This window comes from Schistocerca americana, chromosome 2 (genome assembly GCF_021461395.2).
Source record: "Schistocerca americana isolate TAMUIC-IGC-003095 chromosome 2, iqSchAmer2.1, whole genome shotgun sequence".
In the NCBI taxonomy this organism is placed as follows: Eukaryota; Metazoa; Arthropoda; class Insecta; order Orthoptera; family Acrididae; genus Schistocerca; species Schistocerca americana.
Window position 1 is genome coordinate 211207425 of NC_060120.1, and position 18860 is coordinate 211226284.

Here is an 18860-nt window from a genome sequence, read left to right on the forward strand (position 1 = left end):
TTTGTTAAAAGAGTTGCTCATTGACCTTTTGACAGCTGCTTTCATTTTCCATAATTTTTGTTTTTCAACAGGGCAGTGACTATATTTAAAATGATTGTGCAAAATTCTCTGCTTTCTCAGCAACTTCCTGATATGTTTGTCGAACCAAGATGGATCCTTTCCCTCCCCTATATTTTTGCTAGGCACATGTTTCGCTAGCATGTGGTGTGAAATACCTTTAAATTCTGACCAAACATGCTCAATATCTTTGTGTCCTGCAGTGAATGCTTGGAGTTGACTATGAAGATATTCATTAATGACACTTTTATTTGCTTTCCCAAACAATAAAACTCTATGCTGTTTCTTTGGCATTTTTGCAACTTCCACTGACATAGAAGCCACAATGACATTATGGTTGCTGAGGGAAGCTGTCACCAGTGAAGAACTGTTGCAAGGTGCATCTATCTTAAGGGACAAGCCAGAGGGCACCAGAAAGTTCCTTTGGGTGAATATATAACTGGAGTTACCAGTTGATACGTTGTGTCTAATAGAGCCACTAAAGAAGAATAATGTATTGGATGCATCACATTGTTTTGTAAGGAGAAGTATTGTACGTATACAGGAGGGGGATGGCAGGAAGTTGGTGCCCGTGAACTTTGATAATTTTGGCGCCATGAAGTGAGGCTAACGAACGGTCTGTTAGTGATGAATCTGGATATCCTGGCATGGTCAGCCAAAGGCCATTGATAAAACTGCATGTTATAAAAAGGTGGAGTATCTACAGGAAACGGAGAGGGCAGAAATGGAGAAATTACTAACTGGAGTTCAAGGACTTGGTTTATCCTCAGGGTCCATTGTCAATGACACCCAAGATGCAAGATTGAACACCAACTAGGAGTGAAGCACCAGTGTATACCTTGGCATTTGCGGCCTATTATGGAGGATTTCACAAACCAGCAGCTAGCTGATGGGATAATAGAGGGAAGCACTAGTCCATGGCGAGACACCATTGTGGTTGTGCCAAAGAATTTTGGAGACCAAGCCCAAGCACAGCTGGGGTTGCAACTTTGTGTTAAAAAGTCAATGTGTTAGTATAGGTTGGCCTGTGAGTCAGCTATTGCTTGGAAACTGAACTCATTTCATATGACAAAAAGTCAGTGTATAAGTATAGGTTGGACTGTGAGCCAGCTATCGCTTGAAAACTGAACTCATTTAATATGAGAACAATGTACGAACTTTGTGTGACTTGTCCCTTGACTGGTGCTGCCTTCTGTTATTGATTTCTACAATTATTTTGCAAGAAACATTAGCAAACATGCTGTCATGAATGTCTGAGCCAAAATGATCACAATGACATAATTTTGTGCATGTGCTCATCAGCTTTCACAGTCTGCAGTAATTCTGCTACAAATATGTCACTTCTGCTGAGTGAGCAAGAAATTTTGGAAGCTCAAGAGGAAGAAATTGTTCAATGACTCACCTCACAAAATGAAAAATAAATTTTGAAGCTTGGCCCTCTTTAGTATATATTACTCTTGAAGATACATCAATTACGTATGTGCTAGTAACTCTCTCAATAATGCATGAAAGGCCAATTTTCTAGGTTCAATATTCTTCTAAGTGGCCAGTCTCCAAAGTGTTAACAGATGATTCCGAGAAATACAGGATCTCTTGTGACTGTCATCAGCCTGATAGTACAACAGTAACCAAGGCATATTCCATACCCAATATCACTTGGGGCAGTGTTGGTATTTCTCTACCATGGTTTTAAGGAGTGGGTACTATCAGCTAGATATGATTCTGGAAGACTGACTGAAAACAGCGTTCTTGGTACCTTTGGGATATTATGAGTATCAAAGGTTATCATCTGGGTTGAAGAATGTGCCATTAGTGCTTCTATGGTTGTTGGACAGGGTACTAAGGGGATTAAAACCTTGGCAATGTGTGGTGTAGCTCGATCACATAATTGCGTTTTTCAAGGAATATGGAGGAATATACACATTGGCTGAGAGAGGTACCATGTGTATGAGTATAAGACAACCATGAATATGAGACAATCCCCCCATTTTTTAAGAGGTTCCTTGAGAAAAATTTCTTTTTAACATATTCTGAATAATACAAATTGTTTTATTGGCATAAAGTGTCTGCCTAAAACTTTAGCATTATATCTGTTCTAAACTTACATCATTTATTGATTGCGTACATTTTGATAATACAAAGAGGAATAAAATAATAAAAAAGAAATTGTTTACATTAATTTTTTACCTTCTCTACTCATCATCATTATTTAACAGTTCCAGTTTCCCAGGTACTGGTAATGAACCTCTTCCACTTCACCCTTATTGGAGTGTATGAGCTGTAATGACAAGTTTACAGGAAGCCATTCATCACACAGTACATGGACAGCTGAGTCCAGTGCTGCTAGCACCAGAGCAGTACTTGGTCGGATTGCAGAATGTGGGAGAAGTTGCCACTTGAGTTAAGGTTCATCATGGAGCCTACTTAGCTCAGCAGAATTTACTGGCTGAACTATCAAGCAGCTTTGATAGAAGTTAGAATGGACCAGGCACTATAATATGTACTGGTTCAGAAGAGGAGAGGGGGGGCAGGGGGAGGGGGGGCAGGCATGTGGTAATGACAGCAGAAAAGCTCCAGTGCTGTCAGAGGGTAAGAATTATGGTGTGCCCGACCTGGGTAAGCCAGACTGGCACAGACACATGCAAAGTTCAACTGGTTATAGGCAAAACAAGCAATCAGGGTTGTCCATGGGAGACCATGGAACCTAAATCCTATTTCCAACAAGCAGGGTTACACTGGGTCTATTCTGTGTATGACAATCTAGTTGTTTGTTGTGGTCTTCAGTCCTGAGACTGATTTGATGCAGCTCTCTATGCTACTCTATGCTGTGCAAGCTTCTTCATCTCCCAGTACTTACTGCAACCTACGTCCTTCTGAATCTGCTTAGTGTATTCATCTCTTGGTCTCCCTCTATGATTTTTACCCTCCACACTGCTCTCCAATGCTAAATTTGTGATCCCTTGATGCCTCAGAACATGTCCTACCAACCGGTCCCTTCTTCTTGTCAAGTTGTGCCACAAACTCCTCTTCTCCCCAATTCTATTCAATACCTCATTAGTCATGTGATCTATCCATTTAATCTTCAGCATTCTTCTGTAGCACCACATTTCAAAAGCTTCTATTCTCTTCTTGCCCAAACTATTTATGGTCCATGTTTCACTTCCATACATGGCTACATTCCATACAAATACTTTCAGAAACGACTTCATGACAGTTAAATCTATACTCGATGTTAACAAATTTCTCTTCTTCAGAAACACTTTCCTTGGCATTGACAGTCTACATTTTATATCCTCTCTACTTCGACCATCATCAGTTATTTTGCTCCCCAAATAGCAAAACTCCTTTACTACTTGAAGTGTCTCATTTCCTAATCTAATTCCCTCAGCATCGCCCAACTTAATTCGACTACATTCCACTATCCTCATTTTGCTTTTATTGAAGTTCATCTTATATCCTCCTTTCAAGACACTGCCCATTCTGTTCAGCTGCTCTTTCAAGTCCTTTGGTGTCTCTGACAGAATTACAATTACCTCAAAGTTTTTGTTTCTTCTCCATGGATTTTAATACCTACTCTGAATTTTTTTTGTTTTGTTTCCTTTACTGCTTGCTCCATATACAGATCAAATAACATTGGGGACAGCCTACAACCCTGTCTCACTCCCTTCCCGACCGCTGCTTCTCTTTCATGTCCCTCGAATCTTATAACCGCCATCTGGTTTCTATACAAATTGAAAATAGCCTTTCGCCCCCTGTATTTTACCCCTGCCACCTTTAGAATTTGAAAGAGAGTATTCCAGTCAACATTGTCAAGAGCCATCTCTAAGTCTACAAATGCTAGAAACGTAGGTTTGCCTTTCCTTAATCTTTCTTCCGATATAAGTCCTAAGGTCAGTATTGCCTCACGTGTTCCAATATTTCTACGGAATCCAAACTGATCTTCCCCAAGGTCAGCTTCTACTAGTTTTTCCATTCGTCTATAAATAATTCACATTAGTATTTTGCAGCTGTGGGTTATTAAACTGATTGTTCAGTAATTTTTACATCTGTCAACACCTGCTTTCTTTGGGATTGGAATTATTATATTCTTCTTGAAGTCTGAGGGTATTTCGGCTGCCTCATACATCTTGCACACCAGATGGTAGAGTTTTGTCAGGACTGTCTCTCCCAAGGCCATCAGTAGTTCTTATGGGATGTTGTCTACTCCCAGGGCCTTGTTTCGACTCAGGTCTTTCAGTGCTCTGTCAAACTCTTCACACAGTATTGTATCTCCCATTTCATCTTCATCTACATTCTCTTCCATTTCCAGAATATTGTCCTCAAGTACGTCACCCTAGTATGTGGCAGTAGCAAACTGCTGTGAGCAGGCTAGACTTACAGGGGCAAAATGAGTGGAACCAAGCACTTGTGGAATATTAATCAGTGGAACAATCTGCAACATAACAGGATCAACGTAACATCTACCAGCCATGGTTATGGGGATTATGTACTGGCCACACAAACCAATGGACTCACTTCCAGTATAGAATGAAACCTTCCTGAATAACACAGTAACCAAAACTACACCACTCCCTGAGCCTGCTCACAATAATGCAAGAAATGAATATTTAGGTCAAAGTACTGCTATAGCATGTATAGGGAGGGACAGCATCATGCAGATGTGATCTTGAGTGTTACGATACCTGCACCATAGTAGCTCTGACACTGCTCTATTCTATCTCCACCTATATTAAGTGTAACCTTCTCCCCCCTCCCCAAACCCACATTAGTTCAGATCCTGGACCTGGTAGAATGGGTAAGATGGATTACAAATTGTGCTTGAATAGAAGGAGTAGGCCAGTCATTGTAATAATGCAATGCAATGGTGAAACAGAGATCTTGCAGGATGAGCTAAACCATTAGACATCACCAGGCCCCAGATTTATTGACCTGAGCATAGCTGGAAAAAGTGCAATAGTACAAAAAGGGGGCCACAGATCAATATAAATAACTATTAATCTTAGCAGAGGGGACAGCAGTCCAGCAGTGCTTATAGGGATGAATGGGCGGTGCCAGATGACTGAATGGTACAGGATAGTGCAGCTGCTAGAAGTTCAGTCCTCCACCTTCTGCTAGTGTCAAGTTCTCCTTCTTGGACATGGTACTCCTCCACCAGAGGCTGCCTCCTGGTCCACTACTGCAGCAGCCAGACTCTTGCCCTGGAGGGCTTCGGAATGAGATCAGGGCAGTACAGCCATCCACCCTTCCGTGCTGGCGCAGACACCTAGGCAGCTCACACTGTCACTCACAGGGGTGAGATCCACCACAGGGGACTGGCTTCCTCTGCAAGCAACCTGACAGTCTTCATCACTGCTGGCTCTGACCAGGAGCAGTTGTGTTCCATTACTGGAGTGCACACAAAAGCTTCTGGAGTCAACATTCCTGGGTACCAATGTCATGGCCCAGTAGCTGCCAGTTCGCTGTTGTTATGTGCTGTCCTTACTGTGTGCTGTGGGGAGCGGGAGGGGGGGGGGGGGGGGGGGGAGGGAGCATGGGCAGTGCCTCACAGAGATGCTGTGAGTGTAGTCACATCAGTTTTAATATAATGTTTTGACTTTTGATTCTGTTTGTTTAAGCTACCAGTGGCCTGCTTCCTCACCCTGGAACACTGTCACAACCTATCCCCACACAGAAATTGTCTTACACCCCCACACAATTGAATTTCAGTGGCATTTTTGTGCCACACTGAGAACTTTTTACTGTGCATCACACTTTAACATTTTAACAAAACTTACACCATTAGCTAATAAATCTCACAATTTCTCTGGTCTTAATTTACATAAATTCTCTCATTCCTTTGGTTTCAGCATTTATTTTCAGTAGCTATCCCCATGTTCAGCCATTTTTAGTTTTCTATATCTTTCATTGTCTGACCTGTCTATTTTTTCCTCACCCTCATCCTCCCCTCCCACCTCCTTGTCTACCAGGTATAATGCTCTTAGCTTTCTGTTCTTTTTAACACTTAAATGATGTTTTGTCAGTAATCTGTATTGATTATTACCTTATCTTCCACCTTTAAGCTCTCAGCTTTCCAAATCCCTCCAGTGCAGTCTAAAACAATCAGTCTTTCCTTCCCAGCCCATCTGGTAAGTCTCCCCTGATCCAGGGTTGTGGCTGACTTTTCCATAACTCTTCTCATTTCCTAAATCTTACCATTCCTTTTCCTTCATCCCTTTTCCTTCCCCTTCAACCCTTCTGCCAGAAGAAGGAGCCCCTGACTCTGAAAGCATGGACATTTCTTCAATTTTCATATGTGCTTTCTCATGCCACCACTTGGTGAGGAGATTTCTTATTTATCTAGTTATATTATCTTTCCAATATCCTTTTTGGGTCTCATGACTCATTCTATGTCATTTACCTCCTATATACTGCTTTGTGTTCTAATTCCCCCTCCCCTCCCTACCATCCTGCTGCTGCATTGGTGAGCAATTAGTAGCTTCAGTCTTAGATAATGACAGTTTGTTAACAAATGGTTTTATAGTCTGGAAGGAATGGTTAATATCTAACCATGGTATAGGAAGGCAGTATAAAAACTACAAAGTGAAAAGATTCAATGTAGAAACATTATGTTTCAGTAATAAAGAAGGTCTCTACCTACATTGTTAATCTGGCAATACCCTTTTCGAATGTGTGGGATTATTTCTGTAATCATACTTCTTTGAGTTATATTTAAACTACACTCATGTACTAGTTGAATGCTTTTTCTTTGTCTGGTGGATCTTATTTGAGTTATGAACTAGTAATTCTCTTTATTGAACTTAATATCTTGCAAAAGTGCTATCTTATATTCTTGTAAGATGGCACTTCTGATCATCAAGTAGCATCAGAAGCTGACGTGTTTAGTACTGCTGACAAACATATGTACCAGTAAAAGTAACTACAAAATCTTATCTTTCAGAATGGAAGCCCTGTGGCAGTTTCAGCTTTACTTCTTACCCTGTCCTAATCATTTATAGACTGAAGCTGGAAAAAGCATCAGATGAACAATCTCCGCAGTCTGTGCAGTTATGCACAGTCACTCTACCAATGAGGTTTACTGGTTAGTGCATCTGCATAGTGAGCTGGAGAACTAGGTTCAAATCCCAGCTTTGGTACAAATTTTCAATTGTTGCTTCTGTCTGTGTGTATACATCATAGATATTTGAGACTTCAAAAGGCTTTGGAACCATACAGTTTCATTTTACAAAAGTACCTATCCCTATGTTTCAAGCAGGCTGCACCATTTCGTTCGATACTGAGGTGCTATTTCAATATAGTTGGAGAGCCTCTGCGAAGGTGTTCAAGATTAAGGGGAATGCCAAATGGGCTGATGTGTGAATAGGAATCTGAATTGAGGAGATAGGCATGCTAGGGTAATCTGTGCAGCTGTGTAAAACAGCTGTGCCAAGGTAGTGTAGTGGTTAGCACCTGGGCTTGAATCCCAGCCGTACAAATTTTCATTTGTCACTTCAGTCTTCATATACACTCATGAGCCAAAGCATTATGATCATCTGCTTAACCGCTTGTTTGTCTATCTTTGGAATGAAATACATCACTGGTTTTGATTATCAGGAATCCAACAGTTTGTTGGTAGGTTTGCAGAGGTATGTCTACATGTCTACACACAGGTCATGTAATTAGTGCAAATAATGGTTGTTGATTTGTGTAGAAGGTGATGGTGCCCAATAGTGACCAAGATGGGCTCCCTAAGATTTACAGCAGGCAAATTTGGTCACTGAGCCATCAATGTGAGTTCACTATAATGCTCCTCAAACCACTGTAGCACAATTCTGGCTCCAAGACATGGACAGTTATGCAGCTGAAACATGACATCACCATCGGGGAATGCATCAAGCATGAAAGGATGCAGGGAGTCCGCAGCTGTCAGCATGTCTTTGAGTGCTACCGCAAGTCCCACACAAGTACAGGAGAACATCTTCCATGACATAATACTCCTCCCACCAACCTGTGTGCATGGTGTGTTGCTTGTTTCAAGCTGCCATTCACCACGATGATAGCATTTGTGGGGATGACCATCAACCTAGTGTAGCAAAAATGTGATTTACTCAAAGCACCAGAACCTTTTCATTGGCTGACAGTTGAATCCTGATGGTCCTGTGTCCACTGCAATCGTAATTGATGATGTTGTTGGGTCAACATGTGAGCATGTAAGGGTGGTCTGCTGTGTAGCTCCATGTTCAACAGTGTACTATGAACAGTGTGCTCCAAAATATTTGTGCATGCACAAGCATTGTGCTCTTTTGACAGAGGTGCCACAGATAACCATCTATCCTACTTTACAGAGCAGGCAAGCCACTGGACCCCATGTTCTATGAAGAGTCAAGAGAGTCCAACATTTAGGACCTAGTAGTAGTTTCACTGTCCTTCCACCTCTTTCCATAGATGCTCACAACAGTAGAATGTGAACATTTGACCAGCTTCACCATTTTCAAGATACTCATTCACAGGTTCTGTGTAATAATAATCTCCCTATGTCAAAGTCAGTTACCTCAAGAGATTTCGCTATTTGCAGCCCACATCTTCGCTAGGGTGATCCCCCCGCCCATGTCTGTTCCACTTACACACTTTTGTTACCATGTCATGGGCCCACTATGCCGCCAGGTGACATCCAATGTCACAGTGGGCAGCGTCACAATGTTTCAGCTGATTACTGTATAGAACCAGGTGTGTGTTGTCACTTCTCCTTTTTTTTTCATCAGCTGTACTAAACATTTTGCCTCCTGGTGGTAAGCACAGCCCATGAATACTACTTCACTATTTATTTATTTTCTCAACTGAATTTTTGTTTGATATGAACAACAGAATGTAGATGCTGAAGTAAGTAGAGCTCCAAAAATTGCCAACCACTGACTTTACGAGCTATCAAACAACCCACATTCTTTCCTGACTGATGTGGGTAATTGTTTCAAACTGGGTGGCAGTGATGAACACACAGAGAGATGCAAGATACAGGGGGAAAAAAGTGGGGAGGAGAAGAATGTGTGAGAGGGGACCAATCCCATTAATCTACACCTATATATATATGTACATACAGACAGATTTTTCTCCCTGACCACCCACTTGTGGTTGTTGTGGTAGAGATAGCCCTTGGTCTCAAGCTGTGGGAGTTTGCATGGCAGGAGGTGAGCGTGGTGAGAAAAAATCCATGAAATATGTAGTGATAAATACTTTTAGGGAAAGCTATATACTCCGTGACATATGGGATTTACCATACATGTGAAAATGTGTTTATAGTTTTATTCATCCGACATAATATGATGCTTGCCCATTTCATCATTCACTCTTTAATCATCATGTGTAATGTCAAACAGATCAGTTTCTAATCTCTCAGAACGCTTTTGGCATTCACACTTTACCAAAAATCAACAGATACACAAAGAAAAAAATTCACATACACTCAAAGATAAAAATACTTGAAAGCAACAAATGAATAATCGAGTGGTACACTACAGTGATTTCAGAAAATTATTTTGCTTATTCTTTTTGGGTATATTCCTTTTCATAATTTAGCATGTTTTTGTCAATCACTTTGCTTATTCTTCTTTTGCATTATTCTTCATGAGTATTATCATCCATCACAGAATGGATGAAACATGTTGAGGATGCTGTCACCATTACACTGCATTGTGAAGGAAACAATAAAAACATTTCCACATTCATGGTAAAGTTTGTAAGTCATATATTACTTAGCTTTACCTAAGAGTATTTATTGCTCCATATTTCACAGATTTTTGCCCACCACACTCACTCAATGCCACACATCATGACCAAACTACCTTAGTAACACGATACTTAGTGTAAAGAAGACATTCAAGCTGCAGACAGGAAAAATTAAAAGACACTCACATACAGCTTTTGGCCACAGCCTTCATCTGTAAAAGACACCCCCCCCCCCCCACACACACACACACACGCAAGCAAGCACATCCCATGCACACGCTACCAACTCCAGCATCTTGGGCAGAAGTTACTTTTAAAATGAATAGGTAAATTTGTTGGAATCATTAATACAAGGGGTACAGGAGAAACCTCACTAACTGCTGCATCTGTGAGGATAGTAGCTCCAATGACAATTTTTCTTATAGTTTTAATTTATGAATGGATAGGATTCCAGCCCGAGACACTCCAGTTTGTTGCAGTTGTGTGCGCATGAGGTGTACTTGCTCGTGCGCACATTTGTGTGTGTGTGTGTGTGTGTGTTTGTGTGGATGCATATTTTACTGATGAAGGCTGTGGCTGAAAGCTTTATGTGAGTGCATTTTAATTGTGCCTGTCTGCAACTTGACATGTCTCCTTTACAGTAAGTGGCAATCTGTCTTTTCCTATATTGTTGTATTCCTACCTGGAGTTTCCATTGTTTGATTCTTAAGAGCATAACTACACTCATAATATCCTCAATGACATATACATCTGTAGGCATTTCATACCTAGAATGGTATTCATTCTTTCTGCCGTGACATATATTCTGACCTAGGCAATGGCAGTTTTCTCAGCTAATTTCATCATAAGTAAGCACTCAGGAATGGAAGTCCTGAGTGGAGTGGGTGGGCTGGAGTCAGTCCCACATCTCTACATTGCAAGCTGAGCTGCAGTTATCATCTTCTATGTGCCTAACCAATGCTCAATGCTTATTCAGCATCCTGAATGGTTTTGTTGTCTTTCCTCTTCTCATTATTTATATTCTATCAGTATCATGTTCACTTTGAAAAATTGTTAGAGATTCATATTTTGTCAAGACAAATACTTTACAAAAAACTGTTTGCACTTTAAACATACATGAAAAGCTTTCTCATACTTTCAAACATGAGTACCTACCTTCAGCTTCATTACTGGTCCCCAGTGAGCACCTGAGGTAAAGTTACCATAGCACATACGATAAGCTGTACCATCAGTTGCTATAGTTCTCCTGTCAGCATTTGTTAAATGCCAAAGGGGTGGTTCTTCATCACAATGCCAAAGACTGTGCAATCCGATTAGCTCATATGAGGTGCTGTTTTTTATAAGGTTCTTTATGTTATCAGAGACAGGTCCAATGAGATGAAGAATAACTTGGCTGTAAATAAATATCTTATCAGTTTATTGTGGTGTACAATAAATATGAGATTAAAGCAGTCACCTTTGTATATTATGTGGTATTATACAGTTTTCGGTTTCATTTACACACATTAAAATTTTTTTCATCTCAAAAAAATGTACTTGTTATATTGTGCATAATTATGTACAAGAGTTAACACATGTGTGCATTTTGACTGATTTATGATCCAATATTATTTTATTGATTGATTCATTCATTCATCATGGTCTGACAAATACCTTGAACAGCAGTCTTCAAGAATGTCAGCTGAGTCAAGATAGAGCTTAACAGATCTAAACAGTTGTTTTCTTTAATATAAATTACCAGCTAACATGGAAAAGCCTCACAATAACTGAATATGTATGGGAATTGTATATATGTCCTAATCTCTTCTCTCCCTCTCTCTGTTCATGTCATCCTCTCCCTCCCTTCGTTCATCTTCCCCTTCTCCTCCTCCCTCTCTTGTCCATCTCCCCCTCCTCCTACTCTCATTGTCCATCTCCCAATCCCCCCCCCCCCCTCCTCCGAAAAAAATCTCTCTCCAACTTCTCCTCACCCCCTTCTCTGACAGTCTCCTCCTTCCCCTTTCTCCTCCTCTCCCACTCTCTCTCTGACATGAGCCTTGTCTATTTTTATTGCAAACACAACTTCAATTGGGAAATGAGGTTGCTTAAAATAAATAGGTAAATTGATTGGAGTCATCAATATGAGGGGTACAGGAGAGACCTCTCGAACTGCTGCATCTGTGAGGATAGTAGCTTCAATGATGGTTTTTCTTATAGTTTTAGTCTGTGAGTGGATAGGACTGCAAAGTTTTGGATAATTCATATTTCACAGATTTATATTTCACAGTAGTTTTCTAATCACAAGTGGATGCACCATAAATGCAATATTCCTCTTTATTCCTAAAACTGTCTGCAATGAAGAAGACAAAAGAGCACTCCATTATGCATTTTGTTTAAAATTATATATAAAGAGAAAGATTGTCAAACAAGTAAGCTTTTGGCCAAAAAGGCCTTCTTCCAGACTGGACAACATACATACACACCCTCCTTCTCTCTCTCTCTCTCTCTCTCTCTCTCTCTCTCTCTCTCTCTCTCTCTCTCATACAAATGCAACTCACTTTCAATGACCACTGTCTCTGGCTGCTGAGGCCACACTGTGAGCAGCTGCACATGATGGGAGAAGCAATCTGGGTCATGGGGGTAAGGAGGGATAAAGATAGCAGGGGCGGGGTTGGGGGTGGTAAGTTGCTGCTAGTGGGAGCACAAAGGGATAAGGTGGAGAGAGGGTAGGACAGCTAGGTGCTATCAGGAGGTTAGACGGAGGGTGGCAGGTAGTGGAAAAGTAGAGAAGTAAAAAGACTATGGGTGTATTGGTGGAACAGAAGGATGTATAGAGTTGGGGTGGGAACAGGGAAGAGGATGGATGGGTGAAGGCTAATGACTAATGAAGATTGAGGGGAGGAGGGTTACGGAAATGTAGGAGATCTTGTAAGGAGAGTTCCCTTCTGCACAATTCAGAAAACGTGGTGTTGGTAGGAAGGATCCAAATGGCACAGAGTTTTAAGAACTCAATAAAATGAAGAAATTTTTGCTGGGAAGCATGCTCAGGAAAGAAGGATGGGCAGTGAGTATAGTAATACATTAGCAGAAGCTGACAGTTTTCTTTTGTTGTGCCTATCTGTGACTCAGCATCTCCTCTATATGGTGAGTAGCAATCTATTCTTTTTATAATATTGTCATTATTTCATCCTGGATTTCCCACTGTTTGATTTTGCCTAATGGCTTTTCTTCCATCCCATAACAAGTACTGCCTTCCTTTGTTACTATTTTCTAATGCATTACAATACTCAGTGTCTGTCCTTCTTTCTCTGCTTTCCTGTGTTTCACTTGTTGCCTTCCTAACTGCACCACACACTCCTACTTAAGAGCCACACTGTAGCAACTGTCTTTGCTGCCGCAACACACAGCCACATGCCCACAGATTGCTGGTGCAGCATCTCATGTGCTACATTTCTCTCACTGATGTCATTAACCCTAGACCTTCAAATTGATCACTCTTCCTGCATCACTTTTACGTATTTTTGCATGTTATTTGCTGTGCCTTCCTGCGCCACAAAACCTGTACCTCGTCCTACCAACCCGTCCCCCCCCCCCCCCCTCCCAACTCCTTCTCTTCCTTTTTTCCAGTTTGCACATACTAACCTCACCTAATCTAGTCACACCAGCTGTACCCCTTCCTCATAGATACCCATCCACATTACAGTCTTCTTAATTATTTTTCCTTTGATCTAATTGTGTTTTCACATTGATTTCAGTGGGTTTTCGCCTTTCACTATTGGCCTACTGCCTCAGGTTTCATTTTGTTTCCCCACATTTCATCCATTCTGTTTTTTTGTGATTTTTCCTACATATTTTGGTGTATTTTTGTGGATTTTTTTGCACATATTTCTATGTTATTTGCATATTTTTACGTTTTTTACTGTCCAATATAGATCCTTGGCCCTTCCATCTGCACCAGTACAGAGAAATTTCCTTATTCCTAACCAGAGCCCAGTCCCACATACTTTTCCTGTGTTGTTGCTTGACCCATAAAATCGCCTCAAATGGCCTTACCATCAAATTACACATCTCTGGCTGCAGCACCTCATTCCACAATGACCTTCATCTGTTCAGATTCCACCAGTCGTTAACCTCACTGACATTAGCCCAGCAAAACCTTGTCAGTCAGGCCCATACTCCTTGCAATACCTCCTCTCCATCCATAAAATTCTCCTGCTATGCACTCCCAAATTCTTGGACCCCATCTCACACATTGAAGCTCTTTCCCTCCAGGAGCCAGTGCACCATTCACTATGCCCCCTCAAAAAACTTTCCAACCTATTCACCTCATGCTCTTGCCTTGGACTACCATTATCCACCATCTCTACAACAACCTCCAAACTGCCCCCATATCCTCTCATAGTTGACAAGCCCTGCTTCATAGACCTACTACACTTACCCCATCCTCAAAAAACTCCCTTCCACCATCATACAAAATCCGGAACATAAACAGACACAAAATACAGTCATGAACCTTTCTTCCACAGAATTGTTAGTCCTTCCCAACAGCCTCATCTTTTGCCCCACTCCAAATTCAATTCAATCATGCAAGGCTTGTTAAAGACCTTCTCTCCTTCTCCCAGTCCCTACAGTGGAAACACTTTTTTGCCACCAACCCTATCAATCAGACTCAACCAAAGACCAATGTTGAACCCTGCCTGACTCAGTTCACTCCTCCATCCAACTGTGATCCACTACCACTGTCTTCAAATCAACCCCTGTTAACTTTCCAGAATTTCTTAACCTCAAACCTTGCTCCACCATCATTCCCCAAATCCCACAACATGCAAGCTAATCTCACATCTACAGAAAGAACTGCAATCCCCATCTAAAAACTGATCCTGACCTGCTGACAAAGGCGGCACCACTTTTCTTTTGAACCACAAGGATTACCTGGCAGAAGGGCACTGACAGCTGTCAGATTCATCCCTCCCCACCCAAACCACTCACCACCTTCTATATACTTTGTAAAGTTGATAAACACTACCACTCATGATGTCCCATTACAGCTGGTTTCTGAGCCTCCGCTGAGAGAATCTCTGCTCTTGTAGATCAACATCTTCAGCTTATCACTCATGACCTACCCCACTCTATAAAAGATACCACCCATTTCCTCCACCGACTATCCACAGTTCCTGTTCCTTTATCACACAGTGCCTTGCTTGACACTATTGATGCCACCTCCCTTTACACTAACAACCTTGCCACTATTGGACAGTACCTTTCCCAGTGCCCAACAGATTACAAACCGATAACCTCCTTCCTGGTCACCATGACAAACTATATCCTCACCAACAATTACTTCTCTTTTGAAGTCATCACTTATAATTAAATCCAGGGTACAGCAATGGACACCTGCATGCAACATCGTATGCAAACCTATCCCTGGACCATCTGGAGGAATCTCTCTAACCACTCAGAATTCCAAATTCCTCACCTAGTTCAGATTCACTGATGACATCTTCATGATAGGGATTGAGGGTGAGGTCCCCCATTTCACATTTCTCCAGACTCTCAACAACTTCTCCCCCACTCACTTCACCTGGTCCTCCTCAATTCAACAAGCCACCTTCCTCAGTGTTGACCTCCATCTCAAAGATGGATACATCAGTACCTCTGTCCATATCAAACCTACTAACTACAGTAATCCCTCCACTTTGATAGCTGCCACCCGTTCCATACCAAGCTGTCCCTCCCATACAGCCCAGTCACCAATGGTCATCACATCGATAGCGATGAGAAGTCCCTCTTAAAATATACCAAGAGTCTCACTGATGCATTCACAGAAAGAAATTATGCTCCTAACCTTGTACAGAATCAGATATCCTGTGCCTTATCTCTCTAGTCAGCTCCCCCAACCCCCCCCCCCCCCCCACCTCCCAAAGTCACAATGTCTGCCCTGCCCACAGAAGAGCATTCCACTCTCAACTCAGTGTCACCCAGACTGGAGCAACTGAACCACATTTTCTGCCAGAGTTTTGACTACCTCTTATTGTGCCCTGAAATGAGGAATGTCCAATTCACTATCCTTCCTACCCCTCCCACTGTGGTATTCCACTGCCCACTGAACCTACACAAACCCTGCTCCAAATCCCTTGCCTCATGGCTCATACCCCTGTAATAGACCTAGATGCAAGACCTGTCCCATACATCCTCCCACTGCCACCTACTCCAGTCCCATCACAGGGATTGCCTATCCCATCAAAGTCAGGGCTACCTATGAAACCAGTAACATGATATACAAACTAAGCTGCAACCACTGTGCTGCATTCTTCATGGGCATGACAACCAACAAGCTGTCTGTCCACATGAATGGCCACTGACAAACTGTGATCAAGAAATATCTGGACCATCCAGTTGCTTAGCATTCTGCCCAACACAATGCCCTTCATTTTAATGACTGCTTCATAGCTTGTGCCATCTAGATCTGTCCTACCAACACTAGCTTTTTTAAACTGCACAGGTGGGAACTCTCCCTGCGATGTATCCTACATTCTCAGAACCTTTTTGATGTCAACCTTCATTTTAGTAACTATCCTCCACCCACCTATCCCCTTCCCTGTTCCCTCTCCAACACTATACAGCCCTCTATTCCACCACTGCACCCACAGTCTTTCTGTTTGTCTCTTTTTCGACTGGGCCTCCTCCGCGCCCTCTGTCTAACCTCCCAACTGTACTTAGCTACCCTACCCTCCATCTCATCTCTGTACGCTTCCATAAGCAGCACTTTACTGTCCCCCAATGCTATCCAATCATCCCTCCCCCATCCATGCCTCAGCCTTCTCTTAACCCCCACCACCCAGATTGCATCTCCCATCACAACAGCTACTCTCAGTCTGGCTTCAGCAGCCAGAGACAGTGGTCATGTGTGAGTGAGTTGCATTGTGTGTGTGTGTTTATTTTGTCTAATTAAAGAAGAAGGCCTTTTTAGTTGAAAGCTTACTTGTTTGACATTGCTTTTGTTGTGCCTATCTGCAACTCAATATCTCCACTGTATGGTGAGTAGAAATCTATCTTTTCCATAATATTGAAATTATTTTATCCTATATTTCCCATTTTTGATACAAGGAGAAAGAATATCTGAGGAAGAAACAATTTGTCTAATGGTTCACATGCCGTGATATCTTCGTTAAAACCGACTGTGAGAAAGAAAATGAAACTGCGCTTTTTCACAGCACAGCATTTACTTTCTCACTGTCAATTTTAACAGAAAATATGTACATTGTCTGAATGATAGTAGAATACTGTGTAACAATTTGAGGCAAAACTGTCAAGAACTTTTCGAGATGTTTGCCAATGATATTTCCCCTTTATTATGAAACATGCATTTATACTTTACATATACAGTGAAGCCTCTATAAAACATTTTTTAAGGGATCATGAATTCTGAACACTGTATGGAGGAAAACACTATAAAGATGACAATTTCCAATTGATAATAATAAAAGTTGAGTCAAATTTTACTGAGGACATACAACAGAAAAACACAGTAAATGGTAAAAATTAAAAATGAATTAGCTGCAAATCAAGTATTTTAATAATGAATTTGTAAAATAAAAATTCAGTCAAATTTTTGCAAAAAGTTTATGAATTGGCATAACTTGAACATCACATGTTTTTTGAAGTAGTCAGACAAACATGTTTGCTTCCTACTTGTTCCGGATTGTATGAGAACCATTTCTTGCTCCAAATGAGAAAGTTGTACTATTGTTGTGTCCTCAAGTCTATGGGCCAACATAAACCTTCTGCATATTTCAAATCCTTCACCTGCCTCTGTATGTGAGGGCACAGGTTCATCTTCCACCTCACTATCACTTTCATTTTACTTCCATTTTTCCATTCTTCTCTCAGCAATCAATTCTCCAACACTCAGCCCTCCTGTAGTTGCCACAACATGATCATCTGTGGTCGCAAACTCAACAAAAGACAGAATTATTGCCTACTAATTCATGGAACTCTTGCAATTCACATCCAACTTCTTCCACTGGAACAACCATCTTGATTTCATAGAATCCTGCTTTCTGAAAACAGTATCTGATAGTTTCTGCACTCACTTCCCATAATGAATACATTACCAAATTCATAGTTTGTAAAATGTTAAGCTTCAGCTGTGAGTTGTACTGGCTTCCTGGCTTTCTTGTGTCTATGGTATTCAAAGTCTTTCTTACCAGAGCTGTCCTGTATTTAAGCTTCAGGACATGTATTATCCTCAAGTCCTTATGTTGCAGCTGGCTGCCAGGAAAGCCACTTTTACATTCTTCAGAAATGAAGTATCTGTGGGATGTGCCACACATCTATTCACAAACAATTCCTGTGTATCTTCAGGGCTCAAATTCCTTCATTAATAGGAATTTATTCCCCCTATGTTCACCATTTCTTCCCAGCCAGGGTCGATACAAAAAATGTCTGTCTTTTCATCGTTGTCATCGCCATCCTGCCCTAATCGTAATGGTTGCAGACACTGCCAGGGAAATATTCAAAAAATAACTATGACTACCATAAATATAAATGTAAATTTAGGGTCTGTGTGGTTGTCTGTGGTACTGCTGGAAGAAGAGCAAATGCTTGAAAGCTAGTACGCTGTTTCTTTTAAGTGCTTCTATGTCCCACACATCAATCCATTACACAGTAGGTGGGTAGTTGCCTTTCCCTTATTTTACATATTGTTCCATCCTGTAACTTCCATCCTGTAGCACAGAGCATGGCCTTTTGGAGCCTATGCATATCCACAGAACAGAAAATGAAGCATAGACACCAGTTGCTTAAACATTATAAAGAGGGAAATAATATGTTAGAATGCCAAAAGTATGAGCATTACATGTAGGAAATCGTTGTATAGAGGGAACGTACTAAAGCGGAAATTTTAGCATTGTGCATATGGGCCTTTGGCAGGGACCAGAAAATATGAATGTAACATAAAGGAAAACATTCCGTGGAATAATGTTACAAAGAGGTTTCACTGTATTTACAAATATACAGTCCATGTATGTCCGAATTTTTATTAGAGCTTTGTGTAAAATTGGACATAAATTGTTCAAGAACTTTTTGAGCTTTTTGCTAACATTTCCTACATATATTAAAGAATT

The 18860-nt window shown here is 41.2% G+C and overlaps 1 protein-coding gene across 3 annotated transcripts in view; it reads right to left on the minus strand.

The window, feature by feature from the left end:
- Positions 1-18860, minus strand: part of LOC124594815 (adhesion G-protein coupled receptor G6-like) — a 189264-nt gene that overhangs the window by 93477 nt on the left and 76927 nt on the right. For all 3 annotated transcript variants that reach the window (XM_047133258.1, XM_047133256.1, XM_047133257.1), the window contains one exon: positions 10912-11149. In XM_047133258.1, coding sequence (XP_046989214.1) covers positions 10912-11149 — 238 coding nt within the window. The remainder of the gene's footprint in view (positions 1-10911; positions 11150-18860) is intronic.